Here is a 14873-nt window from a genome sequence, read left to right as displayed (position 1 = left end):
TGACAGTATGCCATAAAGTGGGAGCTAGGAGGCCTCTAAAGGGTTTAGAAACCTGTCATTTAGTTCCAGAATCACAGCTCTTTTCTAGCAAGGTTGTCAGTGTCAGCTTTGGGTATGTGTGGCTAAGGTAAGCATATATGGGTGATTCCCATGTTGTGTGGCTAAGGTAAGCATATATGGGTGATTCCCATGTTGTGTGGCTAAGGTAAGCATATATGGGTGATTCCCATGTTGTGTGGCTAAGGTAAGCATATATGGGTGATTCCCATGTTGTGTGGCTATGGTAAGCATATATGGGTGATTCCCATGTTGTGTGGCCTTTGCGTGTTTTGTTCATGTTCTTTGTTCAGGTTTTGTGTTTGTCTTGGTGTCTGTGCATGTGTGTAGGAGCGATACAGGACAGGACAGGACAGTGATGGCCATCTAGATGATTGAGGAAGATGAGATGGATGAAGAATAAATAGTACATTTTTTTATCAGCCTGGAGCCCCATTCTGTTTTTGCTGAAAGGGGGAACCTTTACATAGACGTTCCTTCCTCTGACTCAAGGACACTTAAAAAATGTATTTTCCTTCCTTTTTTAACTAAGGGAGCAGCGCACATGTGTATGCGTGTGGTTGTTTTCAAAATCACTCTCCAACAACCTAGTAACACTGTGATCAGCCAGTTCATAAAATGTCCTAAATTGACAATATTGCAGTAATAAATAACTACGGTATAATATATATTATTAATTGTTTTGAAGACATTATTTCCGTTAATGATTCTGAAGAGTAAGAATGGATGAGCGTTAGTGTCTCATTTAGGATTAGAGTAGTAGACTAAACCAGACCAGGTTTAAAAGAAGCTATTATGGTGAGTCATTTGGATGACGACTACATGCCATTTCAGCTCAGAGACTTGTACCAGCGTCTGCTTTCTCCCTCTGTCTGTCCGCCTGTCTGTCTGTCTTACATATATCTATGTTGGGAGAGATTTAGAAGTAGACGCATAAACATATGTATCTGTGACAGGCAGCAAAGTCATTTTTTATTTTTAAAGCGTGTAATGTTGATGACTCCCCCCCTTAGCCTCAGCTGGAAACTCTCTGGTGCCCTCTGCTGAATGTACTGCACTCATTGATGCCCCATCTGAGGCCACTTTCAACACATTACACACACACACACTCATTATGGTATTTTTGGCTGTATTAAATCTGTTCCCCCCCCCCCCCCGACACAGCCCAGGCGACAGCAGGACCCCAGCCCTGGCACCAACATGGGTAACAACGCTGATGATCACAAGATGCGCTAGAGGCCAGCGAGACACAGGGAGTGGGTCAGGGTGATCTGTCCATCGTACTATGCCAGTCTCACACCCTGACATCAAGCTGTTAACTGGAGAGACCAAAGTCCACATTGCTGGGGATTTGGGGGTGGGGTGGGGTGGGATTCCTTTTAGTTTTAAAGTGTGGGTTAAGGGGATCGACCCAAACCTCGTTGTCTTCTGCGGGGTTTTGCACTATGTGATACATTCAGTTTAGTCCCCACATTGCCTTCTGTATGCATGGAGCGCCTATCTATGTTTTCTTTTGTTCCCCTATGCAAAATATTTCGGAGGCACTTTCATTTACAATGCTTTATAAATAGGAAATGACTGGGTGATTATTAAATGGAACATATTTGTTCTTAAATAATAACTTATTTTCTAAATTTATATACTGTATTTCTAATGAATCCAAATGTCTGTTTCCATCTCCCTTATTATTTCCCAGAAATGTTGTTTTCAAGGAGCACCTGAGGAGCACTGAGCATACATTCGTTTTTGTTTTTCAAGTTTTGATGATTATTTATTATCAACTTCCATCAGGTAGTTTGGAAGTAGGCCTACCATTAAGTACAAATAGTTACTATTCAATCACCTATTTATTTTGTATTAATAAAGGACTGTAAACGATTGCCAAAAAGCTATCTCTTATCCTATTATAGCACTATTTTAATGAAATTGTATTTGTTATTATTTTATTCATGTTTCGTTTGAAAGTCATGATGTTTACTTTTTGTATTTCTTTTCTCTATATACATACTGTATTTGTCAGTCTTTCTGCTTTCGTATGGGATGTTAGTAGAATATAGAAAGTTGTGTTCTAGAAAAGTTACTTTTACAAAGAGGCACTTTCTGTCTTCCTGTCTCCTCTTTAATGTTATTGTACCAGTCTTTGAACATGGGACTCGCAGCACAGAGCACACAATGAGGTCAGTGCTGAGCTCGCTCTCTATAAATTGAGGCAAATAGACTTTCTCCTCTGCATTGTTTTTTTATTTTTATTATTCTCTTTATTTCACGTTTCATCCAGATCAGGGTTTACAACGTCTAAGCAGTACATTTCTCCCAGAAAATGATGCAAAGGCACAGCAACATTGTCTCACTAACATACCCAACAGTTTTGTTTCGTATGTTTCAGGTTATCTGAATATCCTTGAGTTTGATCAATTATTTAGCTGTTGTCAGTGTTTCCTTCTCTTCCCCTAGCGGAATAGTTGTAACGGTTTGTTCAAATAAAGTTGTCGGTCACACTTTATTTGGATAGTCCCGTATAGATGATATACAGATGGTCATACGTTCAACAAGCTATCTGATGATAAGCAACTGCTCGCTAAAGTTATGGTTAAAGTTTGGTTTAGGTTTAGAATTTAAAATAAGGGTTAGCGTTAAGGTTAGGGCTAGGGTTGGGGTTAGTGGATAGTTAGTTGAAATGTTGTTGACAGTTATTGAACATCTACGAACCATCTACTTGGGACTACCCAAATAAAGTGTTACCAAGTTGTTTGTACTGGAGATAAGAGAGAGCTAAATCTTTATAAGAGATAGAAGGCTTGCAATCCAACTCTGTTTCAACCAGTCATGAAATATTGGGATGAAATATGTAAAGAGTCAGTGAGGAGATGAAATAAGTCAGATAAATCACAGGAATGCAGGTGTGTATGTTATTCAGTTTGAACAGTGATGGATTGTACAGTCTGAGGCTCAATATTTGAAATGAAAGGAGAAAGTTAAGGTCAAGTCTAGCAACAGTAATGTACTGGTGGTTGTCCACCAGTCATTTGTAATGTATCAGCTCAGTATTTTATTCAAAGTTCATTTGCTTTAATTTGAATAAAGAGGAAAGGTGGAGGAAGTAGCCTATGTTTTGTAAAGGGATGAATGGTAGACATCAAGTTGTAAGATGTGGATGTGCAGGTCAGAAGTAATGGGGTTTAGGTGGACAGTGGGAGAGGCAGGAGTTTGTCACACTTTGCTGGGGAATCAAGTTCTAATTTCATACTGCATGTGATTGTATTTCCTTGGATTATGTTCTTAGGTTTTTATCCTAAATACTTTCATATCACATACTTGCATAATGTTTTACATCCCACTAATGATGCAGTTCTTTTGCATTTCTAGCTCATTAAAACAATGTGTATGGTCTTAGCCTGTTGCTTTAGTAAATCAAATCAAATCAAATGTATTTATAAAGCCCTTCTTAAATCATCTGATATCTCAAAGTGCTGTACAGAAACCCAGCCTAAAACCCCAAACAGCAAGCAATGCAGGTGTTGAAGCACAGTGTGTCACCTTAAGTTAGCATACCAATGTAGGTAGCAGGAACGAACAGGTATATGCTACCTTCCACAGTGATGTTTATGCAATGTGTACAGTATTTCACCATTTTCTGAGAGCTCTATTTCAAATGGTTTGTTTGATATCTACTCCAGTGTATAGGGTACCCGATTAAAATATCAGTGCTCTTGAATAGAATTACAAAATGTATTGGACACTCAGAAACTAACTGGCCTACTTCCAGCTACAACCAAAAACAAATAGAAATATTGGGTATTTATTACTTCTCGATTTTGTGAACCTTTATTTGATTGAAATGTTGGTTAGATAGTACGATATGTTTGCATGAGGTCAGAAATGTCCAAACAACACTGCAGTTATGACAAATCCCAGCCTTGATTTCCAATATAATTCATCTTTCCCTTCATGTGTAGGCCTACTCCCCTGAGTCCCAGTTAGCTGTAGCCCTGTCTGAGCTTCACCCTTCACTTAATGCTGGCATTAAGGCAAGTTACACACCAGAGACTTTTTCCTAGTTTGCTCACTTAAAAAAAAAAAGGTTTATTTTCTTATTTGTTTTAAGTTATTGATACAGGTTGACCTTTGTTGTGTTCAGGTTATGCTATGAAGAACTGTGTATTTCTGTGTTTAATGGCCTACCTTTTAAGATTTTACTGAATAATTTAGTTTTCTTTCTTTCTGTTTTATGGTTTAGCTTGTTTAGCTTGTTTTTGTTAAGGGGCAATTTAAATCTGAAGTGTTGAATTTGATGTGTTTCATAATAAACTTGTAACAAACGTTTGACTAGGTCTTGTGCATTTTTTAAGAATCACCATTGCCAGAAACACTCATTTATTACTGACTTTATGACTGTCTGTATAATTTAAAGGCTGTCTGCCTCTCTTTGAGGTTATTTTGTCATATGAATAATTACTATGCTCAACAAGTTGCTAGTCTCAGGTCTAGCCAGGTCGATGTGTGCTCCGAACTTGAACTCAGATAATCTTTCAAGTATGGCATTGTTCAGTCACAAGACTCTGAAGTTTGTAAACACGTGAGATGGTAAACAGAACTCATCACCCGAGTCAGACACTCATAACAGGCAATCTTACAACCATGAACTACCAGCAAACATGATACCAGTGCACCATGAATAGGCTACACCTGTATGCTCATTGAAGTCAGCATAATAAGCATTTAAGTCGAATAGTTTAGTTTTATACTGTATCTGAATATTAATGAGTAGTACTTAAATTGCACAATGTATATAGCCTGGCCATAGACAAGTTTTTGATTAGCATACAGTTTGATGAGAAATGATTCGTGTTAATTGCACTAATTATAGAAATGTGCAAACATAGACATGTTCACATAGATATTATAGCCTATAATTTAAACATGATAAGCGAGAAAAACATATTTTGAAGAAATATGTTGGTCAGCTGACCAGGAAGTGGCTGTTTCTTCACGACACACAGGAAGTTGAATAATCAGCTGATAGTGGTGGTGTTTTGTTGGAAGTTGCCGTTGTTTGTGAAGTGTTTATATTCCTTTCTCTTCAATTCACGATAAAGACACAACAAACGAAAAAAGGAATTCGATGGACATTTAATTATTAGTGATGTTATGAAAATTAGCTAAGTGACTCACTGTTACAATTTCAATTCATAGCTAGCTAGATTGCTGTTGAATCCTCGGGAAGAAAGAAAACAGCAACGTAACGTCAGTCAACGGGTTTGAGACGTTCTTTGTTTTTGTTTTGTCAGACAGAATTGCAGTATTTGGTTTCTTCTTTTTGAACATCGTTTTATATTTATTTATAATTGTGCGTGGATTTTGATAACAATAACTATACAGGAGAGCTAGCTAGCATAGCTACAAGTCGCCGATAATTGTTGTCAAGCTCCTGAGTTGTCTAATCAGAAGCGAGACAACAGAGCTGTTTAGATAGTGACGAGTGTGGAAAGATTTCAGACTAGCTAGCTAGCTAGTTGTGGTAGTTAGCTCAACTGCGACCTGTTGGTAGAGTTATATGTCATCCACCAACCTGTAATTCTCAGTTAGCTTTGTGTGCAATTTAGCAAGTTTGTTGCGCAATTCCTGAATGCCAACGTTGTCAGCAGGGATCGCTGGTCCAAAAGTATGGTAACAGCAATGTGTCGTAACTAAGTGTTGGAGTGTCTTGGCCTCTGAGAAGGTGTCATTTGTCCCACTGTTAATATATTTCAGGGTGTTTTATGTAAACCCGTATTGTGTATGCCTATGAATTAAGTATTATTTTATTGTGTTAATAGCTTCATGTTGTGTAGAAACCGTGCAATTGAAAAGGAGTGATTTAAGAAGAGAAGGATCAGGCAGTCTAATATTAAACAACGGTCCAGTTCTGGCACAGGCACAGAACCTCCTTGAAAATCCTTCTCCCTACTTGCCAATGCTGGATCTGGAAGTTGTTCCTGAAAGATCTTTAGGACATGAGCAATGGGAATTCGCATTAGGTAAGCGACTCAGAAGATAAAAGGTTATTTGGTATTTCTTCATCCGACCACACACTCTAAATGTTTTCCCTGTCCGTTATTTGACATATGTGTTTGTAATTTGTAAATGCGGACTAAATCTATCTCTAATCTTCTCCATCTTTTTGTCACAGGGATGCCATTGGCCCAGGCCATTTCCATTTTACAGAAACACTGCCGCATCATCAAGAATGTCCAGGTTCTCTACAGTGAACAAGTAAGAGATGAGATGACTGCTCTTTGATATGATGTAGGGTGTGGGCTGTCAGATTAATGTGACAGATTTTTGATTGACTGTACATGTTATCTTTCTGTGTTTCTAGATGCCACTCAGTCATGACCTCATACTCAACTTGACTCAGGATGGAATTAAACTGCTGTTTGATGCCTGTAACCAGAGACTGAAGGTGAGGGAGGGGTGCTCTCGTGACTTTAGACTTCATTCAGTAAATACTGTATGTTGAACACTAATCATGTCTCTTGTTGCTGTAATGTTTAGGTGATTGAAGTATACGACTTGAGCAAAGTGAAATTGAAATACTGGTGAGTGATCATCTGTTCCTAGTGTGAATAGCTGTGTGAGTATTAACAAATGTATATGTGAGCGAGGTGGGAATTTGTCAGACTGGAACTGTTTATTTTACTTAGTGAGAATAGTTTGTTTTGCACATTGTTCATCTTATGTTGGATGTGGGACTTTGTGCTACTACATATACACTATATATACAAATGTATGTGGACACCCCTTCAAATTAGTGGCACTTCAAATGAGTGGACTCTGCTATTTCAGCCACACCCGTTGCTGACAGGTATATAAAATCTAGCACAGAGCCCTGCAATCTCCATCGAAACACTTTGGCAGTAGAATGGAACAGCTCAGCTGCGAAGTGGTAGGCCACACAAGCTCACAGAGTGGGACCGCCAAGTGCTGAAGCGCTTAGTGCATAAAAATCGTCGGTCCACGGTTGCAACACTCACTATCGAGTTCCAAACTGCCTCCTGAAGCACGCAAGCCTCAGATCACAATGCTAAGCGTCGGCTGGAGTGGTGTAAAACTCGCTGCCATTGGACTTTGGAGCAGTGGAAACGCGTTATTTGGCGTGATGAATCACGCTTCACCAACTGGGAGTCCGACAGATTAATCTGTATTTGGCGGATGCCAGAAGAACGCTACCTGCCCTACCTGGTTCGGGCTAGGCCACTTACTTCCAGTGAAGGGAAATCTGAATGCTACAGCATACAGTGACAATTCTGTGCTTCCAACTTTGTGGCAACAGTTTGGGGAAGGCCCTTTCCTGTTTCAGCATGACAATTCCGATGTGCACAAAGCGAGGTCCATACAGAAATGGTTTGTTGAGATCGGTGTGGAAGAACTTGACTGGCCTGCACAGAGCCCTTAACTCCATCGAACACCTTTGGGATGAATTGGAACTCCAACTTCGAGCCAGGTCTAATCACCCAACATCAGTGCCGACCTCACTAATGCTCTTGTGGCAAAATGGAAGCAAGTCCCTTCAGAAATTTTCCAATATTTAGGGGAAAGCCTTCCCAGAAGAGTGGAGGCTTTTGTAGCAGCAAACTGGTGACCAACTCCATATTAATGCCCATGATTTTGGAATGAGATGTTCGATGAGCAGGTGTCCACATACTTTTGGTAATATATTGCAATAGTATCTAAGCCTAAATGGTGTCATTGTCTTGCAGTGGAGTACATTTCAACACTCAGGCTATAGCACCCACTATAGAGCAGATTGACCAGTCCTTTGGTGCCACACACCCTGGAGGTAAGGGAAAGACACTCACCAATCAGCAGATACAAATTGGTTTCTTATTGATAGTACTGTAGAATGCTGCAAAGTATGCTTGTGTTTGACCATGTTTTCCTCACTCCACAGTATACAATGCTGCAGAGCAACTGTTCCACTTGAACTTTCGGGGACTCTCCTTCTCCTTCCAGCTTGACTCATGGAATGAAGCTCCCAAGTATGAGGTGAGACTATTACCTGTTCCTCTTATATTTATCCCTAGTATGCTGTTTTTATCTGACTGGCTTTATAATTGCCTTATAAACCCTGTTTGACATACAGTATCTGCCACACTGCAAATGTATTCTGTAACTTGCTCTTCTTGTTGTACCCTTAAGAGTTTCCCTCATCTATTTTTTCAAATTGACTTTACCTGGCTGACAACCCTTAATAGACCTTGTTAACCAGATAAAGTACTAGTCTTTTTGGCTTGGATTATTTGTTAAATAATGAAAACCCCTGTGTCTCATTTTGACCCCATGGGAATTAACAAACGAATTGCTACATCACCAATATGATGCATGAGTATTTGGTTTTGAAGCATTTGATAATGCTGGAAATACAAAATAAATCTGCCAAAAAATGTCTTAGTATGTATTTATTTGTGAAGTGCAGTATAAAGCTGTTGATGTGAGTGCTTGTGTCTCTATCTGTTGAAATGCACACGCCAATCTACTCCCAGTTGTTTTGCTTTGACAGCCTAACTTTGCCCATGGCTTGGCCTCCCTGCAGATTCCGCACGGGGCCACAGTGAAACGGATGTACATCTATACTGGGAACAACCTACAGGACACCAAGTAAGAACATAATGTATTCACAAGCACACCTGGAATAATGTATGAGCATGGCAAGTTTATGGGTAGATTGAGGAAGCAGGTGGAGTATATGGTGAAGGGGAAGATACTGTGTGTTTGGTGAGCTTGTTTACTCCAATGGAAATGCTTCAACTAACACCATCTTCTCCTTTGAATATGGTTAGGTTTAAAAGTATTGCGACATGTGTGATCTTGGATTGCAGAAAAAAACATGACTGTGTCTCACTCTGTCGCTCCTCAGGGCTCCAGTGATGCCCCTTGCCTGTTTCCTTGGCAACGTGTATGCAGAGTGTGTGGACGTGCTGAAGAATGGTGCGGGACCACTTGGTCTGAGACTTCGCATCCTCACTGCAGGTACATAGCAAAGGGACATCTCAACCCACTCATGTCTTTGAGTACAACACCATCAGAACTGTGTAATTGAAGCTAATTCTGTTCGGGTTGATATTCATTTTGAGGCTCTCTGAACACATGCCACTGACGGGACTGGAGGACGTAGGTGTTCTTTTTCCGTAGCTCAATCCATCCACAATTCTAATTGGATCAGGCTAGTCTTCTCTCCCTTCCTTTAATTAATTCCTTCCTTCAGCTCTGTTGTTAGGACTGTAATAGAGCCTCCTGCTGGAGCAACAGAATAGTGCTTTCCTGCAAGTCCCTCAGTTCCATCACGTTCCATGCTCTCTCCAGTCCATATGTAAAGCCCTGCTGATCTCATCACCAGATATCACCTCTGACAGGCCCCTCCCCTGGAGAGGCTGAGCTAAACAAATAACCTACAGGAGGAGCCATGTACACTATGTACTTGTACTCTACGCCCTTTAGTAGATGGGAAGAGGGCTATCAAAATATGTAAGTCATCTGAAAGTCCCTTGGAATCTCTCATCCAGTGTTTAGAGGTGTGTCTTTTGACCAGCTGTTTTTGTTGTCTCTGGTTTGATGTATTATATGCATTCGTAATGAAATTATGTGCTCCAACAGTTTTGCAACATCAGGTCATACTCAGCTTGGATAATGAGTGTACTTGTGTCCTGTTGTCAGGCTGCGGGCCAGGGGTGATGGCTGATGCTAAGGTGCGTGCTGTGGAGAGGAACATCTACTTTGGAGACTCCTGTCAAGATGTGCTGAGCGCTCTGGGCTCGCCACACAAGGTCTTCTACAAGTCAGAGGACAAGGTATGGCCCTTAACTCTCTTCCCTGTCTCCCTCTTTTACCCTGACCCCCTTTTCTCAGACTTGACTTGCTGCTCTCTGTTTATAAACAAGCTCTCTTCATGTTTTGGTTTCCTGTTTCAGATGAAGATCCACTCTCCGTCGCCTCACAAGCAGGTCCCGTCCAAATGCAATGACTACTTCTTCAACTACTTCACCCTGGGGGTGGTAGGTCTTGGTGTTATATGGGGGGGGGGGGGGGGGGGGGGTGTAAAGAGAGGGCTTGTCTTTTTTATGTTGACATTAAAGCTCAATGTGCCGTTCTGACCTCTGATTGTTCCCTCTTCCTGTCGTTCCAGGACATACTCTTTGATTCCACCACTCACCTGGTGAAGAAGTTTGTCCTTCATACCAACTTCCCTGGTCATTACAATTTCAACATGTAAGTCTCTCTGCCTCAGTTAAGACTGGCAATTTATTGGCCCTTGGCTCAGATATGCAATGTTCAGACATATGATTCATTTGAATGAATGATTTGCAGTAGAGCCATAAGAGGCTATTAACTCTTTAGTGGTTGAAGTAATGTAGTCACAAGACTGAAAGGCTCCCCACTCAGTAACATGTAAAATCTCTCAATACTAGATATCATCGATGCGATTTCAAGATTCCACTTGTCATTAAGAAAGGTGAGTTTCTAATCAGCTTTTGTATTGTATTTCCTGAGTTTTTTTGGTGCTCCTTTTGTACTCTGCCTGTCTCCTCTCTGACCTATGTCAAGTCTCCTCATGTAATCTTGTCTGTGTCTTTCAGAAGCTGCTGATGCTCAGTGGGAGGACTGCATTCTCACTACCTACAGCAAGGTCAGATATGCCTGACCAGCTCAGTCTTTGCCTAACTGAATGTTTTCCTACAACATACTGTATATTTTTGATAAAGGGTTGTGAAAATCACCACACAAGCAACTATGTTTTAACTTTATAGGTATCTGTGACTTCAGAGAAGGTTTGTGTTCTCCTGACTGACTATGGTTGTGTCTCCCTTAGTGGGATCAGATTCAGGAGCTGCTTGGACACCCCATGGAGAAGCCTGTCGTGCTCCACAGGTAAGAGATGCCTGGGTTAGAATATACATGACTACTTTCCGATTAAGTGTTTTCACTGACTGCTGGCTCTGCAGTTACCAAAAAGGTGTTCATTTTTTCTGTCTCACAGGTCATCCTCGGCAAATAATACCAATCCCTTCGGCTCTACGTTCTGTTTTGGACTACAGCGAATGATCTTTGAGGTAAGAACTTGGTGTGTCTCCTGAGTCGTGAGTGATGATGGCATTAGGTTGAGTAGTACAAAGGCCTGTATGTAAACTCTGTGTCCTAACTGTGCAAACTTGTCGTCCCAGGTGATGCAGAACAACCACATAGCTTCAGTGACTCTGTACGGTGCCCCCAGACCCAGCAGCCGGGTCCGAGCCGAGGCCAGCGCCCACTGAACAGCATCCTACTGCCAACCCAGGCTTGGCCTGAGGGCTGTCTCTCCCCTCCTCCAGTCCACGCCACAGCACCCCTAGGCTGATCAGAGCAGTGTACTCTGTCTCACTCAATCTCTCACCCACTGCCATGTTCACACCAGAGAGGAGCTCCTCTGGACCCATCTGCCCCACTCTGACAGGCACCTCATCCAGAGGCCTGCTAGGAGCCTTACGTCAGTCTTCATCCCACCCCCCTCCCACCTCTGACTTACCCTGTCCCAATGGTCTTCATCATCAAAACACTCATTAGATGTGTTTCATCAAAACACTCATTAGATGTGTTTCATCAGTGCACATTTGTATGCCGGCATGCACAAACACATGCTCACCTGCATACACAAATGAGCACCTGCGTGCATGCTACAGTTTTTAAAATGACTTAATACATGCTTGACATGCACACATATATCAGAAACTGATACCAAAATCATTTCAATCCTTTCTCCACTATATGTTCACGTTACCTGTTAATACACATGCATATGGATGCAGGCTCATCTCATATCTGCAGCACTAGCATAACAAGTACACCATTACATACACAGACAGTTACAGAAACAAACATGCATGCACACAGACAAATGCATGAATAGAGAAGTTGTTGTTTTTAAAAGGAGAGTGGTAAAAGATGACTAGCACAAACTGGCCTCCCCATGGAGGGTCCTAGTGCTCTGCATGCTTTGAGGGGGAACTGTCTTGGCACATGATCAAACACAGACACACATATACTGGTCCACATACACCACACACACACATTCATACATTAATGTCATGAACAAGTCCTCAGCATAAGCCACCTCCTATTGCAAGGCCGTAAATCACTACCTGCATTTGTAGTTAGTTAGTTTTGTGTTTATTTGCCAGGATCGATGGAAACATTTGAACATTTGCACTAAGATACACCATATTTACTTTCTTGTTGTTTCCTATCCAGTGAGGAGTATTGTGCATTTTATTTCTATTAGTGATGGCAGAGGAAAGGCTCCAGCTCCTCTATCCCATGACTGACTTCCTTTCCTTCCACATGTACACTATCCCCTCCACTGTCCACTGCTACCCCTGTCTTTACAGCCTTCCTCCCCATGCTATCTCATGATTTCTCTCTTTCTCCCTCCATCTCTCTCTCTTCACAGGAGATACCCAAATGAATCCCTCAGATTTACTTCATCATTGCTATCATTTTGTATTTTAAAAAAAGTGTTAAATTGCCAAAAGTTTTGCCAAAGATGGTTCAGCATGTTTTAAGTTATCCAGACATTTTAGTTTGTCAAAATTTGACCTTTTCCTAAGAAGAGCAGACATTCCCTCCTAAACAATATTTTGTTAAATTCTAGGCCCCTGACCCATGATCTTAATCTCTCCTAAGTACTTCTTGAGTATATAATCTTTATTATTTGTGCTTTTTAATGCAGATATTTTATCATTCAGTTTTTAGTCTCCTGAGACGCCTCCCTATGTGTAGCAGGTAGATTTGGGACTATGTGCAGCAGCAGTCTCTTCTGGTGTTTTGTACAGATTTGTAAATAGTGTGCTCTTTTTTTGTCATTTTAAGCTAATGGTACAATGTGGGTCTGAATTGTTTTAAGGTCAGAGCACACACCAGACACTTGTATTACTTAGGAATTCTGTTTGATGTCTCTCTCCCCAGTGGAGAGAACAGTGGCGCTCCTAATCCCTGGGCCTGGAGGGTTCATTCATCTCTCTAGTTCAGCTTTAACCACTTAGTACTAGAGACAGATGCTGAAGATGGGCTGAAGCCGAGACAAGGAGGGGTTACTGTTGGATAGGGAAGGGAGCCCTGTACAGTCTATGATGTTTAGAACCCCTGTGTGTGATCAGTGTTACAGTGGGTTGATCGTGTTCTGGTGCTAGATCAGAGGTGTGACTGAGGCTTATAAGTGTGTGTCCTCCTCCCATCTTGTGTATCTATCTGCCATCATGTCAGCCCCTGTCAGACCAGCCCTCCAGGCCTCAGCTTTACAGCGTGTGATGCAGGCTTATTACATGGGCATTGTTCATTCTGTTACATTGACTTGTTTCATGAGTTGCGATGGGGGAAAAAAAAAGCCCTGTACTGTTGTTTTTAATTGTATACCTTGCTTTGTGCAAGTTGAATAAAAGAAAAAGGTAGAATGGCTTGTTAAAGTTGTGCCTCATCTCCCACCAAGTCTGTCTTGACTTCTCTCTGTAAATTAAACTAGCCTATAGAACTGCATTGTGTATGACTTGAGCATGAAAAGTTAACATGGTTGGGTGACTGTCACCCATAGTCATCATTGTCCTCTTGCTCCAGAAAACATAACAGTAAAGAGTAGATTAAAGACTTGGGTCACTATTCAATCTGTATCGCCGAAGTGTTACAGCTAGCACGATAAATGTAAAGGTAATTCATTTTCAATGACTCTGTAACTCAACTTTCTCGATACGAATTGAATAGAGCCCTTGATGTAGAGGTCCTGAGCTCAGTCATGAAGGGCATCGCTGTCATCCTCATCACATATCACCCTGGTATTCTGATTGGAAGATTTGCACAGTACACAATACATTGTTTTGTCTGGTCTTATGTTATCGTTGCAGGACACAGAAACATGTATATCACTCTGAACATCTCACAGCAAGACAATGGTTATAACATCAGTTTGAGCACCCACTGGCCAGCCCTTCATGACCTGAGATGGATACACAGACTGCTTGTGTTGGAATTCAAATGCAATGCACACTCAGCTTTGAGTGAGAAAAAACAAATGCAACACCACCAATGTTGCAGTGATGTTTCTGGAATGTTACTGCTGAGAGTGAGTAGCTAGTGTGCTGGGCTGTGCTTGCCCAATCTCAGGTGGACATATCAGATATTTTTTTAATGCCAGGAGCAAGTGAATGCTTAATTTTCATCAGTTGGTTTTAGCTATTTTATTTCCTCTGAGGTAATCCTATTTTTCCATTGGAATGAATGAATGGTTGACCTTAAGATTAGAAATGGACAACTTCAGTTTAGTGTAATACTCGTATTAATTCTATGTATTGTCTCCCTTTATATTGTGTGTTATCCTCCTCCCCCAAAGTAATTATTTTTGGTGGATTCAGTACAGTTAACCCATTTCTGGAAATGGGAATTATCCTTAATTAAACTTGTGAATCAAATTCATTGGAATGTGGTGTTTTATATTTTGGATACCTTTACTTCTGTACAATGAAGAACATGTATAGATCAACATTATCAAGCATGTCATAGAAAGCAATAACCATTACTGCGGTGAATCAGAACGGTCTGCTTAAAGCTTGCACAATGCTTCTGACTGAAACGATGCAAGATTGCTGTGATAAATTTAGATGAGCTCCTCATTAAATCTACTGAAACTCAACATTTATAATTTTATAACACTGCTCATTATGAATTCTGTTAATTAAAAATAATCCTGTTACTGTGTGTACAAAAAGGATATGAACAAATGGATGTAATAAATATGACACAAAAAGTATTGTTTTATT

At 40.9% G+C, this 14873-nt stretch overlaps 2 protein-coding genes across 8 annotated transcripts in view; both read left to right on the top strand.

Annotated features, from left to right (window-relative positions):
* LOC110520275 (core-binding factor subunit beta) overlaps positions 1-4380 on the top strand; it is a 34351-nt gene extending 29971 nt beyond the window's left edge. For 4 of the 5 annotated variants that reach the window (XM_021597473.2, XM_036974899.1, XM_021597466.2 and 1 more), the window contains one exon: positions 1222-4380. In XM_021597473.2, the coding sequence (XP_021453148.1) occupies positions 1222-1293 (72 nt within the window). In that variant the 3' untranslated portion in view covers positions 1294-4380. The remainder of the gene's footprint in view (positions 1-1221) is intronic. The other variant, XM_036974915.1, reaches the window with a different exon arrangement.
* Positions 4381-5034: 654 nt separating this feature from the next.
* On the top strand, positions 5035-13771 carry LOC110520267 (UPF0183 protein C16orf70 homolog). Of its 3 annotated transcripts, none has more exons than XM_036974885.1 (16): positions 5035-6074; positions 6227-6309; positions 6416-6499; positions 6592-6635; positions 7797-7876; positions 7988-8082; positions 8597-8694; positions 8954-9066; positions 9751-9884; positions 10005-10088; positions 10220-10302; positions 10503-10546; positions 10674-10720; positions 10904-10962; positions 11072-11144; positions 11256-13771. In XM_036974885.1, exons 1-16 carry the CDS (start codon positions 6011-6013, stop codon positions 11343-11345), a joined length of 1275 nt encoding a protein of 424 aa, XP_036830780.1. In that variant the 5' UTR covers positions 5035-6010; the 3' UTR covers positions 11346-13771. The 3 variants fall into 3 exon arrangements, with proteins under 3 accessions (XP_036830780.1, XP_036830782.1, XP_021453129.2); XM_036974887.1 differs by having other exon boundaries at positions 5036-6074; positions 8630-8694; positions 10671-10720; XM_021597454.2 differs by having other exon boundaries at positions 5036-6074; positions 10671-10720.
* Positions 13772-14873: the final 1102 nt, after the last annotated feature.

The sequence above is a fragment of the Oncorhynchus mykiss genome, chromosome 1 (assembly GCF_013265735.2).
Source record: "Oncorhynchus mykiss isolate Arlee chromosome 1, USDA_OmykA_1.1, whole genome shotgun sequence".
NCBI classification, from domain to species: domain Eukaryota; kingdom Metazoa; phylum Chordata; class Actinopteri; order Salmoniformes; family Salmonidae; genus Oncorhynchus; species Oncorhynchus mykiss.
This window is presented reverse-complemented; position numbering and strand designations above follow the sequence as displayed.

Bases quoted from the DNA above. Each gene is read 5' to 3' on its own strand.
- LOC110520267 (XM_021597454.2), top strand. From the start codon at position 6,011: ATGCTGGATCTGGAAGTTGTTCCTGAAAGATCTTTAGGACATGAGCAA. The intron at 9,067-9,750 runs GTACATAGCAAA...TCCTGTTGTCAG, and splicing joins ACTTCGCATCCTCACTGCAG to GCTGCGGGCCAGGGGTGATG. The intron at 10,963-11,071 runs GTAAGAGATGCC...TCTGTCTCACAG, and splicing joins AAGCCTGTCGTGCTCCACAG to GTCATCCTCGGCAAATAATA.